The sequence below is a fragment of the Euphorbia lathyris genome, chromosome 9 (assembly GCF_963576675.1).
Source record: "Euphorbia lathyris chromosome 9, ddEupLath1.1, whole genome shotgun sequence".
Taxonomy (NCBI): Eukaryota; Viridiplantae; Streptophyta; class Magnoliopsida; order Malpighiales; family Euphorbiaceae; genus Euphorbia; species Euphorbia lathyris.
Genome location: NC_088918.1, coordinates 36,546,812 through 36,568,214, shown reverse-complemented (window position 1 = coordinate 36,568,214; position 21,403 = coordinate 36,546,812). Strand labels below are relative to the sequence as shown.

General features: G+C 35.6%; 1 protein-coding gene across 1 annotated transcript; it reads right to left on the bottom strand.

Moving 5' to 3' along the window:
* Nucleotides 1-471: 471 nt before the first annotated feature.
* LOC136205725 (probable polyribonucleotide nucleotidyltransferase 1, chloroplastic) lies at nt 472-20,498 on the bottom strand. The gene is made up of 25 exons (XM_065996463.1): nt 20,124-20,498; nt 17,774-17,842; nt 17,035-17,141; nt 16,893-16,935; nt 15,286-15,369; nt 14,758-14,822; nt 14,518-14,674; nt 12,822-12,878; nt 12,051-12,164; nt 10,551-10,814; nt 10,224-10,298; nt 9,050-9,163; nt 5,102-5,194; nt 4,400-4,578; nt 4,049-4,232; nt 3,878-3,925; nt 3,613-3,685; nt 3,207-3,280; nt 2,996-3,103; nt 2,828-2,922; nt 2,584-2,647; nt 2,185-2,238; nt 2,051-2,092; nt 1,005-1,366; nt 472-875 (listed from the first exon to the last, which is right to left on the bottom strand). Exons 1-24 carry the CDS (start codon nt 20,412-20,414, stop codon nt 1,076-1,078), a joined length of 2,745 nt encoding a protein of 914 aa, XP_065852535.1. The 5' UTR covers nt 20,415-20,498; the 3' UTR covers nt 472-875; nt 1,005-1,075.
* Between the last annotated feature and the right edge of the window lie 905 nt (nt 20,499-21,403).

Genomic DNA, 21,403 nt, shown 5'->3' with positions numbered 1-21,403 from the left:
AATATTTACTTTTTATTTTTTTTATTTTTGTTGTAATTAAAACGACATAGTTCTAATTAAATAAAACGATGTTGTTTTGCTTTAAAACATAATTAAAAAAAATATTAAATTTAAAATCATTCTTCATCCTCAATTATAAAACCAGTGAACCTTAAACTTCCATTGATGAAGGGGGCAAAGCTCTAAAACTTCAAAATTAATACGTGGGTTAAAAAAAAATATAAATATCAGTGAGGGCAACTGCCCCCAATGCCCCCATGCTGGATTCCCCCCTGTTCACATCAGTTTCACATAACTTGTATTATGAATTTGTTGTCTCGATTTAAGCTGCATTTATGACAAATGTATTAGAATCGTAATTTCTTCTATATGGGTCTGTTTCATTTCAGCTGTTCTTGATGAATATTGTTTTCGATGGATGTGTTTTGTTTAAAGCTGGAGTTTCTTTGATTTGTGTTGAAAGCTCTCCAATTGAATTGAAACACAGAAAATATTATAAATTTCAGATCGGATCTTAGAAATCAAAGATGGATTGTTTGTGTTTGGGGTACAACTTTTGATCCGAGGAAAAGCAAATTATATAGTTCATTGAAGCATTGGAGTATCTATTGTTAAATCAAGTGACTTCACATAACAGCAATAAAAGATTCAAGAATGAAGCACATTTTAAACATCTAAGAGAGAATGAAGAAACAGAAAAATGGGTGAGGAGATAAACATGGGAATGTTGTCAAGGCCACCTTCATTCACCAATCTTATTATTGATTTTGACTCTGAGACTTGCACAAAATTTCTCCCTTCTTTTCCTCTGCTAAAAGTGGAGCATCAAAAACCCTTGAGCTCTACTGCACTTTTTGGATCCAATCAACTAATTCCTGAGACAATGCACAAAATAACTCAACTTCTTCCTTTACATACATGAATGTCAAATATGCAAGCTGAGGTGTGCATAAGCTAAGCAGGAGGGGAAGAGTGCGAGAAAGGGAGAGTTAATTGCGGCATACCTCCAGTTTGCAGCTCAGCTATCACCTTCAGCATATTACATTGTGAATAAACAATGAAGATAATTAGCTCGTTATCCAATTTTGGCCTCTCCATTCACCAAACTACTTTCACCTTTGCCAGCAATGCCACTCACTACTTTTTTACTTCCTTTTTTCGGTTTGTCTTCGACGTCTCTAGTGTTGCTGGCTACTCTCTTGAAAACCTTCTTTTGTGAAACTGGAGCATCCTCTCCTGCATCGGTTTTTGAAGAAATCCCTACTGGGGAGCTGGTTTCATCCTTCTGCTTTGCACTGGGATTCTCTGTAGTTGGTTCAGGAAGTAGTGCCTTGCGACTCAGCCGAAGCTGTCCCTTCTCATTTACCTGCATTACATAGAAAAGATCACTAGAGAACTGTTATAGTATGAGCAAATGTGAACATAGTTAGCTGTCATAAAAGAATTCCAGGCAGCAATTATAGGGATTAGTGTATTCATCTTAAGTTTAATATATTCATATAGTCTGATTATATGGTGTCCCATGTATCTCTTGCTATTTACATGGTTTGTTACAAAGAACAATTTTTCTAGGGTGGTGTTATTTCAACATAAACATTGATATATCCAGTAAGTTTGATGAAGTGGTATTAACCTAACAGTTGAGATACAGGGCAATGCACCACAGAAATAAGAACTGGAAAAATGGACAGCAATCTACTTTCAGATTCCCTTCTTTCTTTATTTCTCCTTTCTTTTACTTAATGTTAATATTATAAAAAAAAAAAGGGCGGCCCGGTCGCATTACGCGTCCCCGCTGAGCGAGGGTCCGGGGAGGGGTCCCACCACAAGGGTGTATTGGGGGCAAGCCTTCCCTTGCCAATTTAATTGGCAAGAGGCCGCTCCTAAGACTCGAACCCGTGACCTCAGGTCACACGGCAACAACGTTTTACCGTTGCGCCAAGGCTCGCCCTCTAATATTATACAAAAAAAAAAATTAAATGAAGTAAGTCTATGTTAGTGACTTCGTAGGGTTAAGGCTTGAAACAACAACAAAATATGAAGTTCTTACCTCAATAAGCTTAACATCAATACGGTCTCCAACTTTAAAAGCCTGTAAAAGAAATAGCACTAGAAGAATTACTCTTTACATAATTGAAGAAAAATGTCTATTATAGCTCCTAAAGAAAGCAAATGAGGACTTACATCTTCAGCTTTTGGCAGCCAGCTTGATGTTAGTTCACTTATATGGCAAAGCCCCTGCATGAGTTAAAAAGTTCAGTTAGTCTTGTATTTCTTTGCTTTACCATGGAAAGTAAGTCCTAACCTTCACATCTACTATATAACAAGTTGAAAATGATACATAGAACATTAATAAAAAAATGAAAACCTTAATTTCCTAAGATCTGATTGAAACATTTCAATAATCAGTAATCACAACGACAGAAAATGACATAGATGAAAAATTGGGACTGATGATAATTTTTCCCATTCAACAAATAGCACACTGTTCAAATGTGATCCAGATGACTATTAAGGAAGAAAGGTAATGAAAATATATATTATTTTGTCATAAGCATTCAAGTTTATAGAAAAGAACTATACCTCACGGCCTGGAGCTATCTCAACAAAAACTCCATAAGGAGCCACTGATTTGATTTCACAGTTCCTAGTAAGTAAAAAGTTAATGTCGCATTAAGGAAATATTTACCAAAATAAAAATGCCAATGGCTCAATGAGGATGATACCTCACCCATCATAATAAACTTTTTTTTTACCTAGATGTGAATAGAAGTAAAAAATAGGAACAAACAAATAACAGCAAAAAGTAGCTAACAAGAAGGCATACATGTATATATCACCAAGATTTGGAACCATTGTAAGATTACTGATGATTGATTTGGATTTCTCTAGACTTGACAAATCCTTAGCTGTAATTTTTACCTGAAAAAGCAATTGCATAAGTGATCATGCCATATACAAAACAATCAAAGGTGAGCTTCATTACTGATCTTACAATTCCTTTATCATCTGTTTCAATAGAATCTACTCCTGTTTCTTCTATGATACTTCTCACCTTCTTCCCACCAGAACCAATGATCATATTAACTTTCTCTGGATTGACCTGGAAAAAGTTATCCCAGTCAAAAAGTACTTTACACAGCAAATAATCCGATTTAAAATATGTTTTCAGCTGGTCAAACAATGGAAAAATGCTTGGAAGATACCTTCATAACATGTATCAATGGAGCATACTTGGAGAGCCTTTTAGAAGGGGGAGGAGAGGATTTTAACATTTCAGCTGAATGATTAAAAAATATAAAATTAGTTCAAATAGCCTGATCAATATGATCAGAAGAATTTTCACCAAGCCCCCACAATAATTCCTAGAACAAATGTCAAGGAGGAGCATATTACAGTTATAGTTCATTATGAAAATGGCAAGTTATTCTACAATTGTTAAATATAATAGGGAGACTGAAAAATGTAAAGGAATTCCATAAAGTTAAACTGTGAGTTGAAATCCTTGTGAAAATAAGACCAAACCTAGATGCGCTCTGCTTAAACATAATGCCACCAAACTATTTTCATAACATATTCCCTCAAACTAAAGAACAAGCTTGATGACTGTACCAAGTATGTGCTTCCGGCCTTCTTTTGCCTGTAGTAGTGCCGTTCTCATAATAGGTAAAGTGACTCCTCCAACCTATAACACAAGAGTAAATGATTATAATTTATATAGTTATGGAACACCATAAAGTGAAGGCCAGTGAGCCTTTTGTTCTCTAGTCATTTGGTTTCCTTAGAGAGGATGTTTGGAGGCATAGGAGCATGACTAGACACAAAATAGGACATTTGTATGGAAGAGAAAATATAAATATGTCTACATGGTTATGACCTTTATGTCCATCTGAAATGCAGTTACACCATCCTCATTTCCAGCTACCTGTCACCATCATTCTTAAAGGGATGAATTTCTTAATGTTTCACTGCAGCATAAAAGCTTGACAAGCATTTTGAAATTTTCATACAAGCATGAGAATGATATAGTAGCATTAGCATATATTACCTTGAAATCCATATCTCCAGATGCGTCTTCACCTCCAGTTATGTCAGACAGAATCAGTGGTGTCCCATCACCCCCAAACTCTTCAGTATCCAAAACCATACCCATGGCTATCCCAGCAATCAAGCTTTTTATTGGCACCCCAGAATCTTGTAAGGCCAAGCAACCTCCACAAACAGAGGCCATGCTATTTAACAACAAATGTAAGATGTGATTGACATTTCAATGTATTGATCTACAATTCTTACATTGGAAAAGAGTTATTAACATTAGAAAAAATCAAAGCAAGATTCAGAAGGAACTATAAGATAAACCAATTGCAAAATCAGATAAATCCCTTTTTTGGCTTCTGACCTGGAGGATCCATTGCTTTCAGTGATGGTGCTTTCAACTCGAATAATATAGGGGAAATCATCTTCAGAAGGCAATATAGGTTGAAGAGCTCTCTCTGCAAGCATTCCATGCCCAATTTCTCTTCTACTGGGCGCCCCAATTCTCCCTACCTCCCCAACACAAGATGGGGGAAATGTGTACTAATACCATCACATCAAGAATACTCAAAACAGTCAGCAAGTTTGTTTATCAGGAAGGAAAACAATAGTGTAACAGAAAACACATGCACATTTGTCAACAGCAGAATGAAGAAACTTCAGGTGACATAAGACAAACAGGGGCTTAATCTCCTATAGATAAGGGAAATAGATCATCATCAGAAGAAAAAAGTGTGAGGTACATTCCATGAAGGAATGAGTTTCCCGTAAAAAATGCATCCATATATCTCTGGCTTATTTATACTTAAATTGGTAGGCACATATTAGTTAGTCCGGACAACCATTCAGTCATCTCCAATTCCTAAGAACCACACACACACACAGATACAAGTGAAAAATTGAATACAGCTATTTTACAAATGGGAGAAAATAGTGAAGCAAAACAATCAATTCAAGAATAGTAGTTATAAGTTTACACACACAGGACAAAATGATGATTTTAGTATAAGAATAGTCTTGCAATCAAAGAAGAAACCATTTTAAGAAGAAAAGGCATCAAAGATACCTGAAGATAGAACCTCTTGAACTCCTCCTCTTCGACAAGGTTATCCACTCTCTGTGCCATCTGTTTATCACCAAGTGTGACCACTGCTAATGCCTGTAAGAGAAAAATGATTTTTAACACACTAAGAAGCAGAAGTTCACAAGAAGGCAGCATACAAAGTACAACTGCGCAGCTAGACAGAAATGCCCAAACTCCAAAGATAGTGATTCGCATAATAAGTATAAGACCAACCACAATCAGCTTACAACATGTTATTGCTCACCGAACCAAAATTTAAAACGTGAAGAATTGGCAATGACCAATCATAATAATCCATAAATCAAATGAATTTGGATAAGAAATAGAATGGCAGACTTGAAAGAGTTGCTTGATAAGCAGATCAACTAGGATATATAGTTCAAAGTGGCAGAGCATGTATGTATGTCCTATTTCAACAAGGATGATTTATTTCGTACTAAATTTCTCTCTGTTCCTTTGCCGGTTCGGCAGGATTGGCTGCTTTGCTTATGCTCGGTAAGTTCCATGTCGTTTGTAGTCTCTCATGTTTTTCGCGAAGGGAACCTGATAGCGGACTCCTTAGCTAATTATGGGAAAACTTCGTCTAGCCTTGCATGGTGGGACACTCTCCCTGTTTTTTGTTCCTCTTCCTTCTTTTGTAACTCAGGTGGTCGTACTGTGTACCGTTTCACCTGAGGTTTTGTTTCTGTTACTCTTTGTTTGTTTCACTTTGATTTTTTGATTTAATAATATCGGTTCAGGGTGTGGATGGTTGCTCGGGGGTGCCAACCTAGCTGGGATGTCCGACTGTCATCCCATCTGATACCAGCCTTTACTCAAAAAAAGAAAAGGGGGAGAGGGGATAAAACAATATGATATCAACATGGAAAGCATTTGATACAAAATAAGTAAAAAGGAAGTATCAGAATCTAATTGGGTATAAGTGGAAAATGGAATGGAAGCCACTTTAGGCATTGTAAAACCATTTATTAGCTAATTCAAAAGAGAAACACAGAAAATCAATGCTCAAACATGCTTTAGTATCAACAAAATACATAGGAGGCCGCCAGGCTAACAGTGATCAAGTAACTTCGCAGGAAGGGAAGTTTACACAGACATATAAAGGCATCGATTCACACACACACACAAAAAAAAAAGGGTCTTTCACTTAGAGGTTCGAAACTCTTGCACTCATCACCAAACTGTGTAGTGGTGTTAAGCAACCTGCAGCAACAGCTGCTGCATCTGACAGCCCAAACAGTTAAGGTTTTCCTTTTCCACTGGTTTATAAAAGATCTACTCATGGCAATAAGAGAACATGATGGATGAATTATATCATATATGTTGTAGGCTGAGACAAATAATTAGTTTGAATTTATTTGGATCTCTATTTTTGGTAAGAATCCCTGTAGGGATACCTTGCTGATATTTTGGAAATCCATGGCAGTAATTATTTGCTGAATTTTGAGAGTAAATTTAGGGATCCTATTCCTAAAATATCTTACTGCATCCCTACATAAGGGTTGATTGGAACATAAATTTATTCTGAGTTTCACCAAGAGTTTTCTTTTAACAAGAGAACAGAGGGTTCTCTCTGAGGAGCTCTCATCCTTTTTTACAACAAAAGGCAAGAAATGTTGCTGGAATAAACTTCTTTAAGGACTTCCACATGTAAGGACCATCAACTGGATCCAGGTCTAAAGCTACTGCACCTAAAACTTGGTGTTAGAGCCAGCTGTCATGACAAAGCCTAGCAATATCCAGCAACAATTTGAATTACTATGGCCACGTATCAAGAAGACAGAGCAAGGGATAGAGCTGAAAGGAAAGAGAGTGAGCAGCCAATTAAGCAAGGCTATATGAATTATCTACTCAGCTTGAGGAGCTAACAAGAGATCGAGCTGCCAACAGAGTAGAGGTAGATAAATGAAACAGAACAGCTTAAATAGCGGGCTTAGAGCGGCTAGTTAAAAGCATGGAGGAGGACATTTTGTGCCAAGATACTCAAAGCTTGAAATCCCTCACTATGATGGCACTTCAGATCCTTTCAGGTGGCTTGAATCACTGGGAGTTTTTTTTTCAGTCAGAGTAACGCCTTGGAATGTGAGACTAGTTAGCTCCCTTCCAACAAGTTTATACAGTTAGAGAAAAGGTACATCAGAATTTGAAGGTGAATAGTAATTTACATTTATGGCCACCTATAAGAAGTAATATACTCAGAATTATCAAAACTACGTCAGACAGGATCAGTAGAGAATTGACTACAACAGAATTTTGAACAGCTAGAAGCCCAAGCAACCTCATTAACTTCGGAGCAAAGAGTAGATATTTTTATCAACTGCCTCAAGGAGTTCATAGCGGTAGAAGTGAAATCATGGATTTGAGAAAAGCTATGATGACTCAACTATATGAGCGAAGAGGTAACTTCAGAGGGAGGAGTCATCAGACCAGCGTAGGACTTCAACTAGTAGTTGACTCAACTATGTGAAGCAGTTGAATAGGGTTGACAAAGAGGAACGAAGGTCAAAAGGGAAACTGCTTGAATTCCAACAAGGCCCGAAGCCAATGCACCAATACAAACAGTTGTTTTGGCTTAAAAAGGTAGATGACGAGAGCTCTAAATATGAAGATGAACCTCAAATTCCTTTCATGCCATCATCGGTGTACCAAAATTGAAGACTTTGCAGGTGTAAGGATTCATTGGTGGAAAGCCTTTGACAGTTTTGATTGATTTTGGAAGTAGCCATAACTTTAAGAATGAAGCTTTGACAGATCACCTGAGGATAGGGCCGAACTCAAGGTTAGAAATTAAAAAAAAAAAAAAGAGAGAGAGTTAAATTTAGTAAACAGAGAAAATGACGCAGCTAATCAACTATGCCTTTCAGCCTGATCTTAGGCCCTAACTGTAAAAATTATATTGTCTAGGAGTTTATATGCTACACAAATACAGCTGGTTAATAAAATATTATAGTTTGGTTGATTCTTGTTGCCCTTGTTCGGTTTTGGTGCACTGTTAGGAGTTAGTTGGCAGCTAAAATTGGGATTTTAAAAGACGAGTTCAGGTTTTGGGTAGGTATGGGAGAGAGAATTGGATGCACTTACAAGTTTCCAACTTCGATAGAATTCTATCTCCTCAAATTCGGCATGATTTAAATTGCAGGAAGTCCTAACAGAATTTGAGGACCTCTTTCAAGTACCAGATATATTGCCCCTGAGTACAGTTGCAATAGAAAAACTGAATTGCTCCTGGGGTGGGTCCTGTAATATACGAAGGACAAAATTGAGAAGCAGCGTGAGAAAATGATGTAAACCGGAGTAATATAGGCAGTCAATCCCCCTTCTCATCACAGGTGCTTCTGGTCTAAAAATGGGATGGAAATGGAGGCTTTGTGTGGATTACCATTCCTTAAATTGTTCTACTGTTAAGGGCAAGTTACCATCCTAGTTACTGACTAAATACTAGAGGAATTATATTGAAAAAACAAACTTTCATACACAGCCTGGGGAAAAAGATTGAATTATCCCGAACCTGCCTCCGCCGCCATCACACAAACCATTTATGATGCATTTTGAATTCTAATTTCTAAGGCTGTATCTTCATTGCAATCTTCCAGGAATTCTTTATCATTATGTTTTTTTTTTTTTTCCTTAGTTGTTTTTCCCGATTCTCTAGAGCTGTATCTTGATCAATTGCTATCTTTAATCAATATCAGTCCTTTGCAGTTGTGGGTTTGTATTTGTTTGTATCAATTGAGTTTGCGCTTCTTTTGTGTGATTTGTATCCCAGAGGCCATCAACTAGATCCAAGTCTAGAGCTATTGCAGTTAAAAGGTAATCAATCATATCCCATTTCATGGAGAGGGGCTAAAAAAAGGAAACCCGCATAAAGAAGAACACATATTTAGGTGCACAGATACACATCAGTAAGACAAAATTTACACCCATTCAAACCTGTGTTTCTCCACGAGTGAAAAGAACACTTCCATGGGCCCTTGGGAGCAATCCACATCTTGAGTTAATTGGACGTATTCCATCTGGGGTTCGCCCATCACTTCTTTTCCCTCCCTGTTACAATTGCAACAATGCAAAATGAACATAAGATGTCAAAATACCGGTATCATTCATATTTGGAAAAGAACAGTCTTGTCACAGTTTAGCTTCAGATTGCTTCAACTATATCTACATCCATAGTGACATCAAAATGCAAGAAACCCACCGTATAGAATCTAAATAATGTTGTCATACACTAAATGAAAATTCAAAGATGGCAACGTAAGTTATTAAATTATGATTTCAACATCTATTCATAAATCTGCTAATAGCATAGGTAGTAGTGATGTGAAGTCGTACTCAAGCAAGAATAATCCAGATTATGTTTTATGTGTTAACTGCCTACACTTTTCAAGCAAATTTTGCTTTTTACTGAGTTATATATAAATTGCGAAATTGTTAAAACAATTTATTTTCCTCCTATTAAAAAGTTGTTGATACAAGTAAGATGCAGCATTCCATATGCAGTTGAATTAGAGATTTGGGCTATAAAACTTTATTTATCAAATAGCTCAGGTTGCTCTTGAAAAATATTGTGTTTAGAACGGTCTAATATATTTTTTTTAAGAAATAAATTAGGGACAGCAAAGTTTGTAAACGACCAAGAAAATCCAGGCAACAATCTCCATCATTTCTTTCTGAAGCCGTGGAAGGATCTAATATTCTTTTCAGAGTTTTGAAAGAAAGGGAAGAGCCAAAATAGCTATTTTCCTTCTGAAATAGCAATTAGCAGTTGTTTCTCAAATCTCAATCCTAAAACACTCTCATTCTCCTGTTTGGAGTATAAAAGCAAAAAGGAGAACCAAATGGGCACTATTATTTTATCCCTTAATTGACTTGTAATTAAGAGTAGAGTATATATTACAAACAGAAAAAACAATAATATACTTTGTAAGTTTTGCCTGAAGCCCGGCCAAAAAATTTCCTCCTAAATTGGTCAGACATTGAAGAAAATCCCTAGTTCAAGGAATTCTGTCCAGAATTGCAGCATGAGGTACAATATTCTTCTTTTACTAATGGAAAAGAAAGGATAATGGATAGATAAACAACTAAAACTGACAATAGTCCCTCATACCTCTACGATACGTTTCCGCAGGAATTTGGAAGAAACTTCTTTGAACACCAATTTCACATCTACCTCAGAAAACAGCTAAAAGAAGATAATAAAAATTCCGCATTAGGAGTGCTGATACACACACACACATATATATATATATAAAGAAAAAGACAATGAGTAGAAAATTATATATAGAGAAAATATATTAAGGCTATAAACAAAATAAAGAAGTATTAAAATCGAGCTGAGAAGAAACCGGTGTGGAGGTCTATAGATATATATACATAACTCTATCAAGCATTCAAACAAGTGAAAGTAAAAAAAAAAAAATGAGATGAGACTGACCAAAGGAGGGGCTTTTCGTGAAATTGGCTTTATATGAACATCACCTTCATCTACTTCACCGTCGACAATGACCTCCTCATCCTCATCTTCAACCTCTAGCATATCTGCAACAGTTTCGGTGGCTCCAAAAGAAACATCCTTACTTACATATCCCTTTTCCGTAAGTATACTAATAACCTTTTCTTCCAATGATGCAAGGGCCTTTCTTCTAGGTATTTTGTTGCTAATCTGCAGCGCTTTCACCAAAGCATCACCAGCAATCTCCTGTCAGAGACAAATAAAAACGTTCATAATTGTATAGTTGTTAAAAGGATTAACACTTTGATGGTAGATTTGGTACTTCTAACTTCTAAGAACTGATAAATGATTTTAGAAAGGAGGAAAGAAAAAGAATAAGGTTTCTGTTAAAAAAAAAAAAAAAGTTAAGACAAGTATAATTGAACAAGCAGACTTGGGAACAGAATGAAAATGTTCACGGGTTAGGCTAGGCAGGACTTGACTGCACAATCATTCAAAAAACGTATGCTCAGGCTTGAGCCAGCCCACCTAGGCAGACCTACGTCTTTGCCAAGCTCAACCCACAGTTAAAATTAAAATCACCAGCACAGCCCAATCCAACCCACTTCACCTTTATAATATATTTAAATAAACCTTCAACTATAAATATATACACACTTAAAATTTATAAATCAAATAATGAATAACCAATCAAAATTAAGGACGATGAAAACAACACTAGAGAAGATGACCAAAATGCAATTTTGCAATAAGATGATAGAATATAAATAAATAAATAATCAAATTTGTTGAACACCAAGAATATAAATTGAAAATTCCCCTATAGCCCCCTGTCCACTTATAATCCTTACTCTCCTGCTTGCTATCTTAGTACCTTCGTAAATAGAGATTCTCACTTGAGTACTTGCTTTCTTAGTAACTTACAATGCTGTGAAAGCAGATGGAACTAGGAGTCAACTTGAAACCGGACGAAAAATAGAACACAGATTTCTATTTTCATATAATGTATACATATATATTTGGCGGTCCAGGATTGGGCTTTACATAGCATCAAAAGACTAGTACACCTACACCTATTATTCGGGCTGAACTGGGCTTGGGTCAGGTTGACGGTAAAAATAGTCTAAGTCCGTTTTTAGCATGCGGGCCTTGAATAGGTTTAGAACTAAAGCTTCCTATAAGATCCCTCCAATCAAAGTAATGTCAAATCACCCTTGGTAATGTGAAAGTTGACTTGTTGACTTATTCTATCAATACTGATGAATGAATTGCTTGCAGGTGAGCAACAACTAGAATGAACTTCTAAACTTTGCTTATACAGTTAGACTACATTTACGATCTCTTATACTCTGCAACTAAGACTTATATTCCAGAATACATACCAAACCTTTAGATGATAAAGAAAGCATAATAATAATTGGGAAGATAGCTGTCATTTAAATAGGAAACACAAGACAAATTCAACAGGAATGATAAGCATACCTTCACATAATCATATAGCTCAGGAGGAGGTAATTTTATAGAATCGGACATTTTTGGCTTTCCGCACTCCCTAACCAATGTGTCCACCTCATTGCAAATAACCCGTACTGCATCCTGACTTTAGTAAACAGGCAAGAATATAAGTATCTATGTGCCATTTATTTTCAGTAGTATAATATTTTTAAAGAATCTCAGAACAGGTGATCAGTTAAATGCTCAATAACCAGATTCCCAGAAAAGGCAATATAGAAATATTCAACCACAGCTAGCAAATAAATGACCAATAAATTTTGACATACTAAAAGGTTAAAACTATATATGTGTCATGATTATTAGAGTAATTAAGGGGAAGCATTTAGGTATTATTTAGGTGGTTAATTGTCTTAGATTAAGTTATTAACTAGTAGCGGTTGACTGAATTAATATCAGTAATTAATGTGATTGACTTATGTAGATTGACTTCTTTTTACATCCTCACATCTTTCCCCTGTACCTAACTCCTTACTAGAACCTTCTGTCATTGAGTCACTATTTATTGGGTTATTTATTGTCACTCCTTAAGAATTCTCATGCACACAAGGACTAGCACCTTTTTACAATTATTTTCTTTGTCAAAAAAAAAAGGAAAAGGCTATATTTTTCTCCATAATGCATCAAGAAACATCAACCACGAACCATAGGCTATACCAAATAATTTCAAGAAGAGAACCAAAGTAATACTGACATGTAACCATGAAATGGAAGACACGCAACATAAACAAAACAAACAACCTGACCAATTTGTAATGCTTCGAGCAACTTTTCTTCTGGGAGGAAATTGCAATAACCCTGCAACAGAGAAAAGTAATTGATAATGGGGAAACTTTCCAGCAAATGCAACAAAAGTTAGTAAACAAGACATATCTCACTCTCTAACTTATTTAATCTCCATAATATATAACATAATGCAGCTTGCTAATTGCAATAACCCTGCAACAGAGAAAAGTAACTGATAGTGGTGAAACTTGCCAGCAAATGCAACATAAGTTGCTTAGTAAACAAGACATATCTCACTCTCTAACTTATTTAATGTCCATAAGATATAACATAATGTAGCTTAATAATTGGTTTTGCGCTAATACAGATAAAAGTGGTATGCCTGAGGATAAGAATATAAGATCAAAAAGAATAGCCTATGTTGCACGGAAACGAAAACGGGAAATGAAACGGATACGGAAACAGATACCGGGAAACGTTATTTCTAAGAAAAATTAGCTAGGAAACGGTAATGGAAATGGAAAAGAAACAGAAATGGAAACGGACACGAAACACAGAAGAAGAAACTTCTTAACGTTAGCATCTAAAATAAATACATTAGGCAGTAATTAGGAGGAAATGACATCTAAAGATGTTGATAGAAGGAAGTTGGTCATATCTCGAAGCTTAAGTTCAAGATACAAGTTGAAATACGTCTGCCATGCATTGTTATGCAATGAGTCAGCTAGGGCATGCTCCAACCACCAATTAGTTCAAAGGATGCCAATGTAAGTGACCACAAATTAACAATAAATGACAAGTATTTTGGTGTTGAAGATGATATCTAATGATCAAAGAGACAACCCTGTTGCTTTATTTGTTCTTGCAACTCCCCTGTGGAAGCACAAGAAGACTGGAGAAGTCACGAGGTATATGACATTGTAGATAATGGTAGTATTGAGCACAACGAATCAAATAAAGTAGCAAGTAAACTCAATTTAGCATCGGTATGCATCCTTATGCTTATTAAGCCTTATGGATTCAAAACGGTGGAGAGATTTAAATTACTTAAAGCTTATGTTGCAATCTTGACAAGACTACCTACCAATTTTGCTGGTAAGGGTAGTTATCTTTTCAATTAAAGTCAAGAGTAGGTAAAAGCTCCAACAATCTCCCAATTTTGGCCAAAGAGAAGATAATTGGTGACACATCACTTGTCTCATACTCCTAGGGCTGTGTTTGGACAGCCAACAAGGAAGAACATCTAATGATTTTAGACATTTTCATTTTCAACATGAAAGAATGCAAAAAGGCCAGCAATGAATTTTGAAGAATAGCTGAAAATTAATTGGCGTATACTTCAAGATATAGAAGCATCCAATCCCAAATGACAAACCATTCAAATTATATTTCCTTTTTTGGGGTTTAATTTTAATTATGATTCTATTGCATTTTTATCAGGATTTCTATTTGATGGGTCTTATATTTGGTTACAATTCTTCATTTCCTTTTTAGTTGAGGATTTTTTCTAATTAGTATAAATAGGTCCATTGATAAACAAAATCACTTATTCCTATTCAGAAGGCACGATTGTAGACATCTGAGCATACTTAACCTATTATCTACATAACATTATCTTGATAAAAGAAAAAAGTATTCATCTATTCAAATAAAGAATATATACTTGTGTGAGAAACATTGAGTTCAAACAATTATACAATAAAAGTATAACCTCTATCATCAATATTGCATCATCTGTGCCTGCCAAAATCAAATCAAGCTCTGACTCTTCCATCTCCTTGTTCGTTGGGTTCACAATAAACCTCTCACCAACAAGACCAACTCGAACTCCTGCAATTACTTTTGCAGTTGGCACTTCTGAAAGAGCTCTGTGGTAGATAAATGTAAAAGTTTAAAAAATATATGCATTGATTTAACAGAATAACTGTATCTAATCTATGGTAAAACTTACAATGCTATTCCAGCTGCTGTAACTGCCAGGGCATCAGGGGAATGCAAACCATCGTAGCTCAAAACCTACAAGGAAATAGATATTTTCTAGTTTAGCAAACGAACTGGCAAACGTGCTACAAAACCCTTACTCCTTTAAGAAAATTTTTGATAGTTCAGGGAGATAGCAAAAACTTGTGTGAAAACAAATCAAATTCTTCAATTAATTCTTGTATAACTTACTTAGCCATGCGGCTATAATTGATTGATGGCCTCAAATCTCATCCTTAGATATCATATCATGTATTCAGCTTATTGTTTGATGATATAATCAAAGTTCTTTATTTAAAGTCTAAAAAGGTATCCTCAGGTTCAGCAAACAGACAAGCAAAAGTGCTAACTATCCTTCTTCAAGCAAATTTTGATAATTCAGAAAGAAAGCAGAAACTTGTGTCGAAGAAAATCAAGTTCTTCAAATGATTCATATATAATCCTATCAAAGATAGTAGTATTCAAGTATAACAAATTTTCAAGGATTCGTACAGCTTACCCAAGATAGTATCTGTGTCTCGTGGTAAAAACCCTTTGGCATAGTTGGGCGCAAAGGCCTATCAATCAATCTACATATGAGAACCTAGAAGCAAAAAAGAAACATATGTATAATTATATAGAGAGAGAGAGAAATAGAGAAATACCAAAACTTTTAGATGTAAACAGGAAAGCTGCCATAAATTTCAGCATAGCATTAAATTGAAAAAACAAATAACTATATATTTAGCCTTGCTCTTCCCCCATTGTCCAAGTAAACCAGTTTTACAATAATAAATTGAATCGACTCAATTGAGCCACAACATTCTAGCTAATTAGCTATGGCGTCAAGAATGCACATGAATCAAGAAATAGACATTTTACAGGGAGAAAGAAGGAAAAGATAGTGATGTGATCCTTAGAATAGAGAGAAATGGGAAAAGAAACTAGCAAAAGCATCAGAAAAAAGCAACCATACAAAAAATAGAAAGCAGGGAGGGAACTTCAATAGGATAACTTAGTTATGCATTTTTGCAAACCAAAGATGCAAGCTCATCAATTTATGCCCAATGGGACCATGATTTGGTATTTGATTTCCATCTCATTAACTGCAAACAGATCTCATAATATTCAAGCGTGGAACTGAGTGAAACTTTCGACTGAGATCATAATGTGTTTTGCATTTCTATTCAAGCAATCCGTCAAAAGATTTGACATTTACAAGTGTTGTGCGGATTTAACAAAAGATAAATAAAACGGAAATCGAAACACAGATTTACGTGGTTCACCAACGTTGTGTTGGCTAGTCCACGGGCAGAAGTAGAATAGCTTTTATTAGGAGGCGGAAAATCAGAATACAAATTAGGTTTACATAATAGAGTATTTATAGTACTCAATCTAACCTAATCCGACTTGGAACCCACGATGTCCTCACGATGTCGCTTCCAAGTAGAAAACCGAAAGCCAATACTAATCCGAATAGGAAACAAGATATACCGTGGGCAGGGGGCGCATCGCCCCCTGGACCTCCCGACTCGCTGACCGGGCAGCGAGACCCCGTTGCTTCCTGTCGTAGTGTGTTATACTGATTCAAGGCATTACGACAACAAGTAATCCATGTTCTGAACTATGTATACCTTGAGAAATTGTTAGCAATTGAGCATAATCATTCTTTCAACTTATAGATGAACAATGTGGTATTCACTAGTATAAAACCACAACCCAACCGACCCTCCAAATCAAGCTAATGCTGAATTGAAATTTACTTGTGCTTGATAACAAAATAAAATGGTGATGGTATGGGTGCAAATCCTTTAAGAGTATAATTAGAAATACACCTGGTCATTGGGAAGGTTCAGGCCAGACCCAATCAGGCTTGGGAATATATATATATATATATATATATTGTGACCCAAGTTAGGCCTCAAAGCAATATAAATCTAAAGCCAATCCACCTTAATATCAGGCTTGGGTGAAGCTAGGCCCAAGCAAAAAACTTTTTCCCAATCAAGTATTTTACTACTGAGGTGTGGCAGGTCCATAGCCTGTGAACAGGTGTACCTAAAGGACAATTACTTCAGCTATTAGCTCATTCAGAATCCCTTATTCTTGGTAATGGATAGCTCATACCTCATGGTCTTTTGCCTTCCCTTCTCGTTTGAAAAATCCTCCACTAGAGCAATTCACATATGGAACAAAAAGCACATCCTTCTTTAAGTCATATGTAAAACAGATAAATGAATAAGCAATTTCGAACAGCATCAAGACATACCTAGTCCGACCTGCTGCTGAAAAACGCTCTTGATAATTTACAGAAAGAGGGAAAAAATCAGATGGCTCACTAGGAACATCATCCAAACAAACCGATGTGTAGATAATCTGGAAAAAAAAACATTAATAAATTGGTCGCGACAAGCAAGCAAGCAAAGATCATTTATGAAACCACCAGTCAAAATTTCAACAAGACAGTTACGGAACTTACACAGATCATAATTGCAATAATGAAAATTGAAACATAAGCATGTGAAGAAATATAATGCTATGTTCACAGAACCATGCCAAAGGCTTTAAGGTTATACCCTACCAAATTTCATTTACTTCCCTAAAATTTTCAGCCCAGCCACCTCCATTACTGCGTGCAAGCAATTCATATTGATTTATCAGATTCTTAATTTTTTTGACAAAAAGCACTCAGCCATCTAATTAATTCCAAGAGGTGATTAAAAAACCACGTTCTCTTGTGGCAGGCAGTGCAGCAAAGTGTCTTTACCGACGTAGCCAACACCCATTGGAAAACAAAATTAACATTTTTAACTGAACGATTTTGCAATATAAGTATGTATGAACAAGAAATGTTAACACATGAACATTGGTACATTAAAATCTTCAGAACTTCTTACACAAAGAAAAAACAACCAACATCAGAATAATCAGAGGAAAAGGTACTGATAATAAATTTATCTGTTTGAAATTAAAGAACAGATAAACCAGATACTCAAGTTGCAACTAACAGTTTCTCCATCTGTGACCATGACAGAACCACTAGCTTGTCTCCCAATATGACCTGTCTCAACCAAAATCTGGGGAAAAAATATAAAGAAAAACACATATTAATAAATGTGCACTTATGCATCAATTATAAATCTAAAAATAGTTCGCAAAGGAACATATAAAAGTTCGAAGTGGCCTTAAATTATCTATTTTAGCTAGATAGATCCTCAACTTGAAAATTCTGGCGAATTCACCCACCACAACTCAACTCAATGCTTTACAATGAGTCAACTCACAAGTTGAAAGAAATTACCCAAATGTTTTGACATTGAATTTGACCAGAAATAAAAATAATTTGGCAATTTGTCCAACAAATACTAGTTCATGGATCAATATATACTTCTACCCACATAGAAACAGTTTTTGAACTTCAAGACAATTAAGCACAATGCTTATAAAATGAAGTTCGTCTTGTGTGAATCAGAGGATAAAGGAAAAGTCTTCCAAACAAACAGAATGAACTAAAATCAAGCATACTTGAAATATTGTGGTAACTTGATTTTGTTACAGACCATAGAAATAGCGAGGAATCCATGGGTAACTTGTTACAAATACACACATATATATACGTAAAAGGAGAAGAGACCCATCCCATGCTTACATTATTACACTCCCCCTCAAGCTGGAGCATGGATTTTAATCATGCCCAGCTTGCTACAAATACAAATAACAGTCTTAAACACAATACAACTCAAAAACAAAACAAATAATACAACTCAAAAACAGATTAAACAAATAACAAAAGGAGAGGTCAAGAACGCAATAATCACTGCCAACCCACACAAAGAATCCAAACACTAATCCAAGTTGAACAAACCATACAGGAAGGTCGGAAATGACAAGGCAACGCCGGAACACCAAAAGTCACCGGAAACGGTGCTGCCATGCACTGGGAGATTGGTCACCGGAATTTTCAGATCGGACGGTCGGCGGAAGAGGAAGTTCGTGGGAGGGGCGGTGATACTAAGTCTTTGGAACACTAGGTCCAAACAGTCTGCCTTGTGAGCAGACAGTATTGCTGAAAGAAATAGCCCAAAAATATAAACCCAGAAATTCTGCTCACAAGGCAGAAAATAAATTCTGGAATCTCAATCCAGAAACCCAAAACAGAAGTACAAACCATGTTACAGACCATGTGAATATACTTGAAACACATGGGATACCATATAGACTAAAACTATATGAATACATTTCATTCAAGGAGAATACACATATATATACACATTAAGGATACTACCTAGACAGACCCATACCTACAAGACCCAAAACAGAAATAGAAGCCAAAACAAGGCTATGATACCATGTTACAGACCATGGAAATAGAGAGGAATCCATGGGATACCATGTAGACTAAGATACTACATTGATATATTTTAACTTGTGACAAATACACAAATATATATACATAGAAGGAGAGCAGACCCATACCATGCTTACATTATTACAGATTTGTCTTGTATATTTTACTTCGACACTTCCTCTCTATTGTTCATACATTTTTTTCTCCCATCAGAAGGAAAAGGCTTTGTTGATACGTTGCAGATAATGGTGGTATTCACCTTAATATTAACAAACGTTTTTTCAAAATCCATGGTGAAGACATAACATTCACAGAACTATCTTGATAAGACCATACCACCTACTTATATTGAGACCTTATAGCATTTTCTTCACCTCGGTTCTTGAATACTTAAGACACGAAGCTTATAACTATTAGTAACTCTCAGGAATCTTGGAGGTGCCCCTTCTTCTGCAGACAAGTCAACTCTACTATCCATTATCATTACAAACACCCATACTTCTACAATAAGCTCCATTATGAAACTTGTTCCTTCTTTGATGGCCGTCACATTTGTGGGAAGCCAAATTTTTGTAGTCTACTACACAAATCATTTCACAAGCAGCTGCACTCATGGAAAGGGGATGAACACAAAAGACAGAGTTTGAGGGCATGGATTTTGATAAAACAAATGACACTCTCTTAAGTTACCCACAAAACAAACTACATTTAAGTTTTTGTGAAAAAAGATATATCTTCTTATATCAAAATCATGTCCGTAAACCAGAATTTAACTCTGCCGTAGGCAGTACGAACTCCATAACAAAATTGAATTCAGAATTTAAAACATAAACAATTTGAGTTCAAAGAAGAACTAAGACAAAAGGAAAAACTAGTGCACCCAAACTAAAGGAAAACTAATATCACATTAAATGAAACTCTATTTAAAAATTAAGCACAACAGTAAGGCCACGAGAATTCATAATAGGCTCAGCAATTAGAGTTCAAAAAATAGACATTTTCAGTCTTACATGTCTATCTCCAAAGGGTATTTTGACAGAGAAAGCTTGAGAGGAAGGCTGGAGAGCATCGAGTATAACTGATTCCGGAACTCCCGGGTCACTCAAAGCTCTTGCACCGAACTGTTGGCTTCTTTTACTATGAAAAAACAGAGAAGGAGAGCGAAAATTGGAAATTCGTCTACTGCCAAAGCGACGGCAATTTGGGGAAAAAAAGAGCCTACAACAAGTAGTGGAGTGGGGAAATGGAGAGCTGTTTAGATAATAAGGTAGAGAGTGGAGGCTGCTAGGGTTTATCAGCATTTTGTTGCAGAGTTGAGCAGCAGAGAGAGAGAGAGAAGTAGGAGAGAAAGAAAGGACGGAAGAGAGAAAGGGACTTTATCCGTTTGGAAGGCGCGCAAAAATGGTGGCGTGGTTTAATCCTGAACTGTTTTGTTGTCTGCGAGTTGGACCTGGGCTTTCTTAAATATGCAAGCTCGGCCTGTTTAATTTTAAAATAAAATTTACAAGGATTTAAACGTGAAAACGTTACAAAACACAAGAATATGGAAAAAAAAACCCGCAAAAAATATAAAAAGGTGAACAAATATGAAAAATATAAAAACGCAAAAAAAACACTTGAAAAAACACAAAACATGAACAACGCGAAAAAATGACAAAACACAAAGTATACAAAAACGTGAAAAATACGAAAAACACGAAAACGTGAAAAAATACTAAAAATGTTAAAACACAAAAACGCGAAAATACGTGAGAAACACGATAAAACATGAAAAGACAAAGAATGCAAACAAAACACAAAAACGTAAAAAACACGAAAATGTTAAAAATACGAAAACATGAAAAAACGTGAATAACACGAAAAAATAACAAAATGTGAAAAATAAAAAAACGCGAAAAGAAAACATGAAAAAGGGAAAACCCAAAAAACTAAACGTGAAAACGTGAAAAAATGAAGAAATGCAAAAAAAAACACAATAACGTTAATAGCACGAGAAAACATACAAAAAATGCCAAGAATGTGAAAAAACGTTTTTCATGTTTTTAACAATAATTTTTTTTCATATTTTCGTGTTTTTCCACTTTTTTTTCCTAATGAATTTATATTCCATCCTTTGTTATTCTATTCAATTCAATTACATTCCGCGAACCAAACGACACCTTACAGTTTATGTGTATTTTTGGTGCTTAATTTGTGCTTAATACATGTGAATCTATTTTCTGTGTTTTATATATACAATTGAAAATAAAAAAAATACAGAAAATCTATATTTAGTGGTTGAAAAATATTT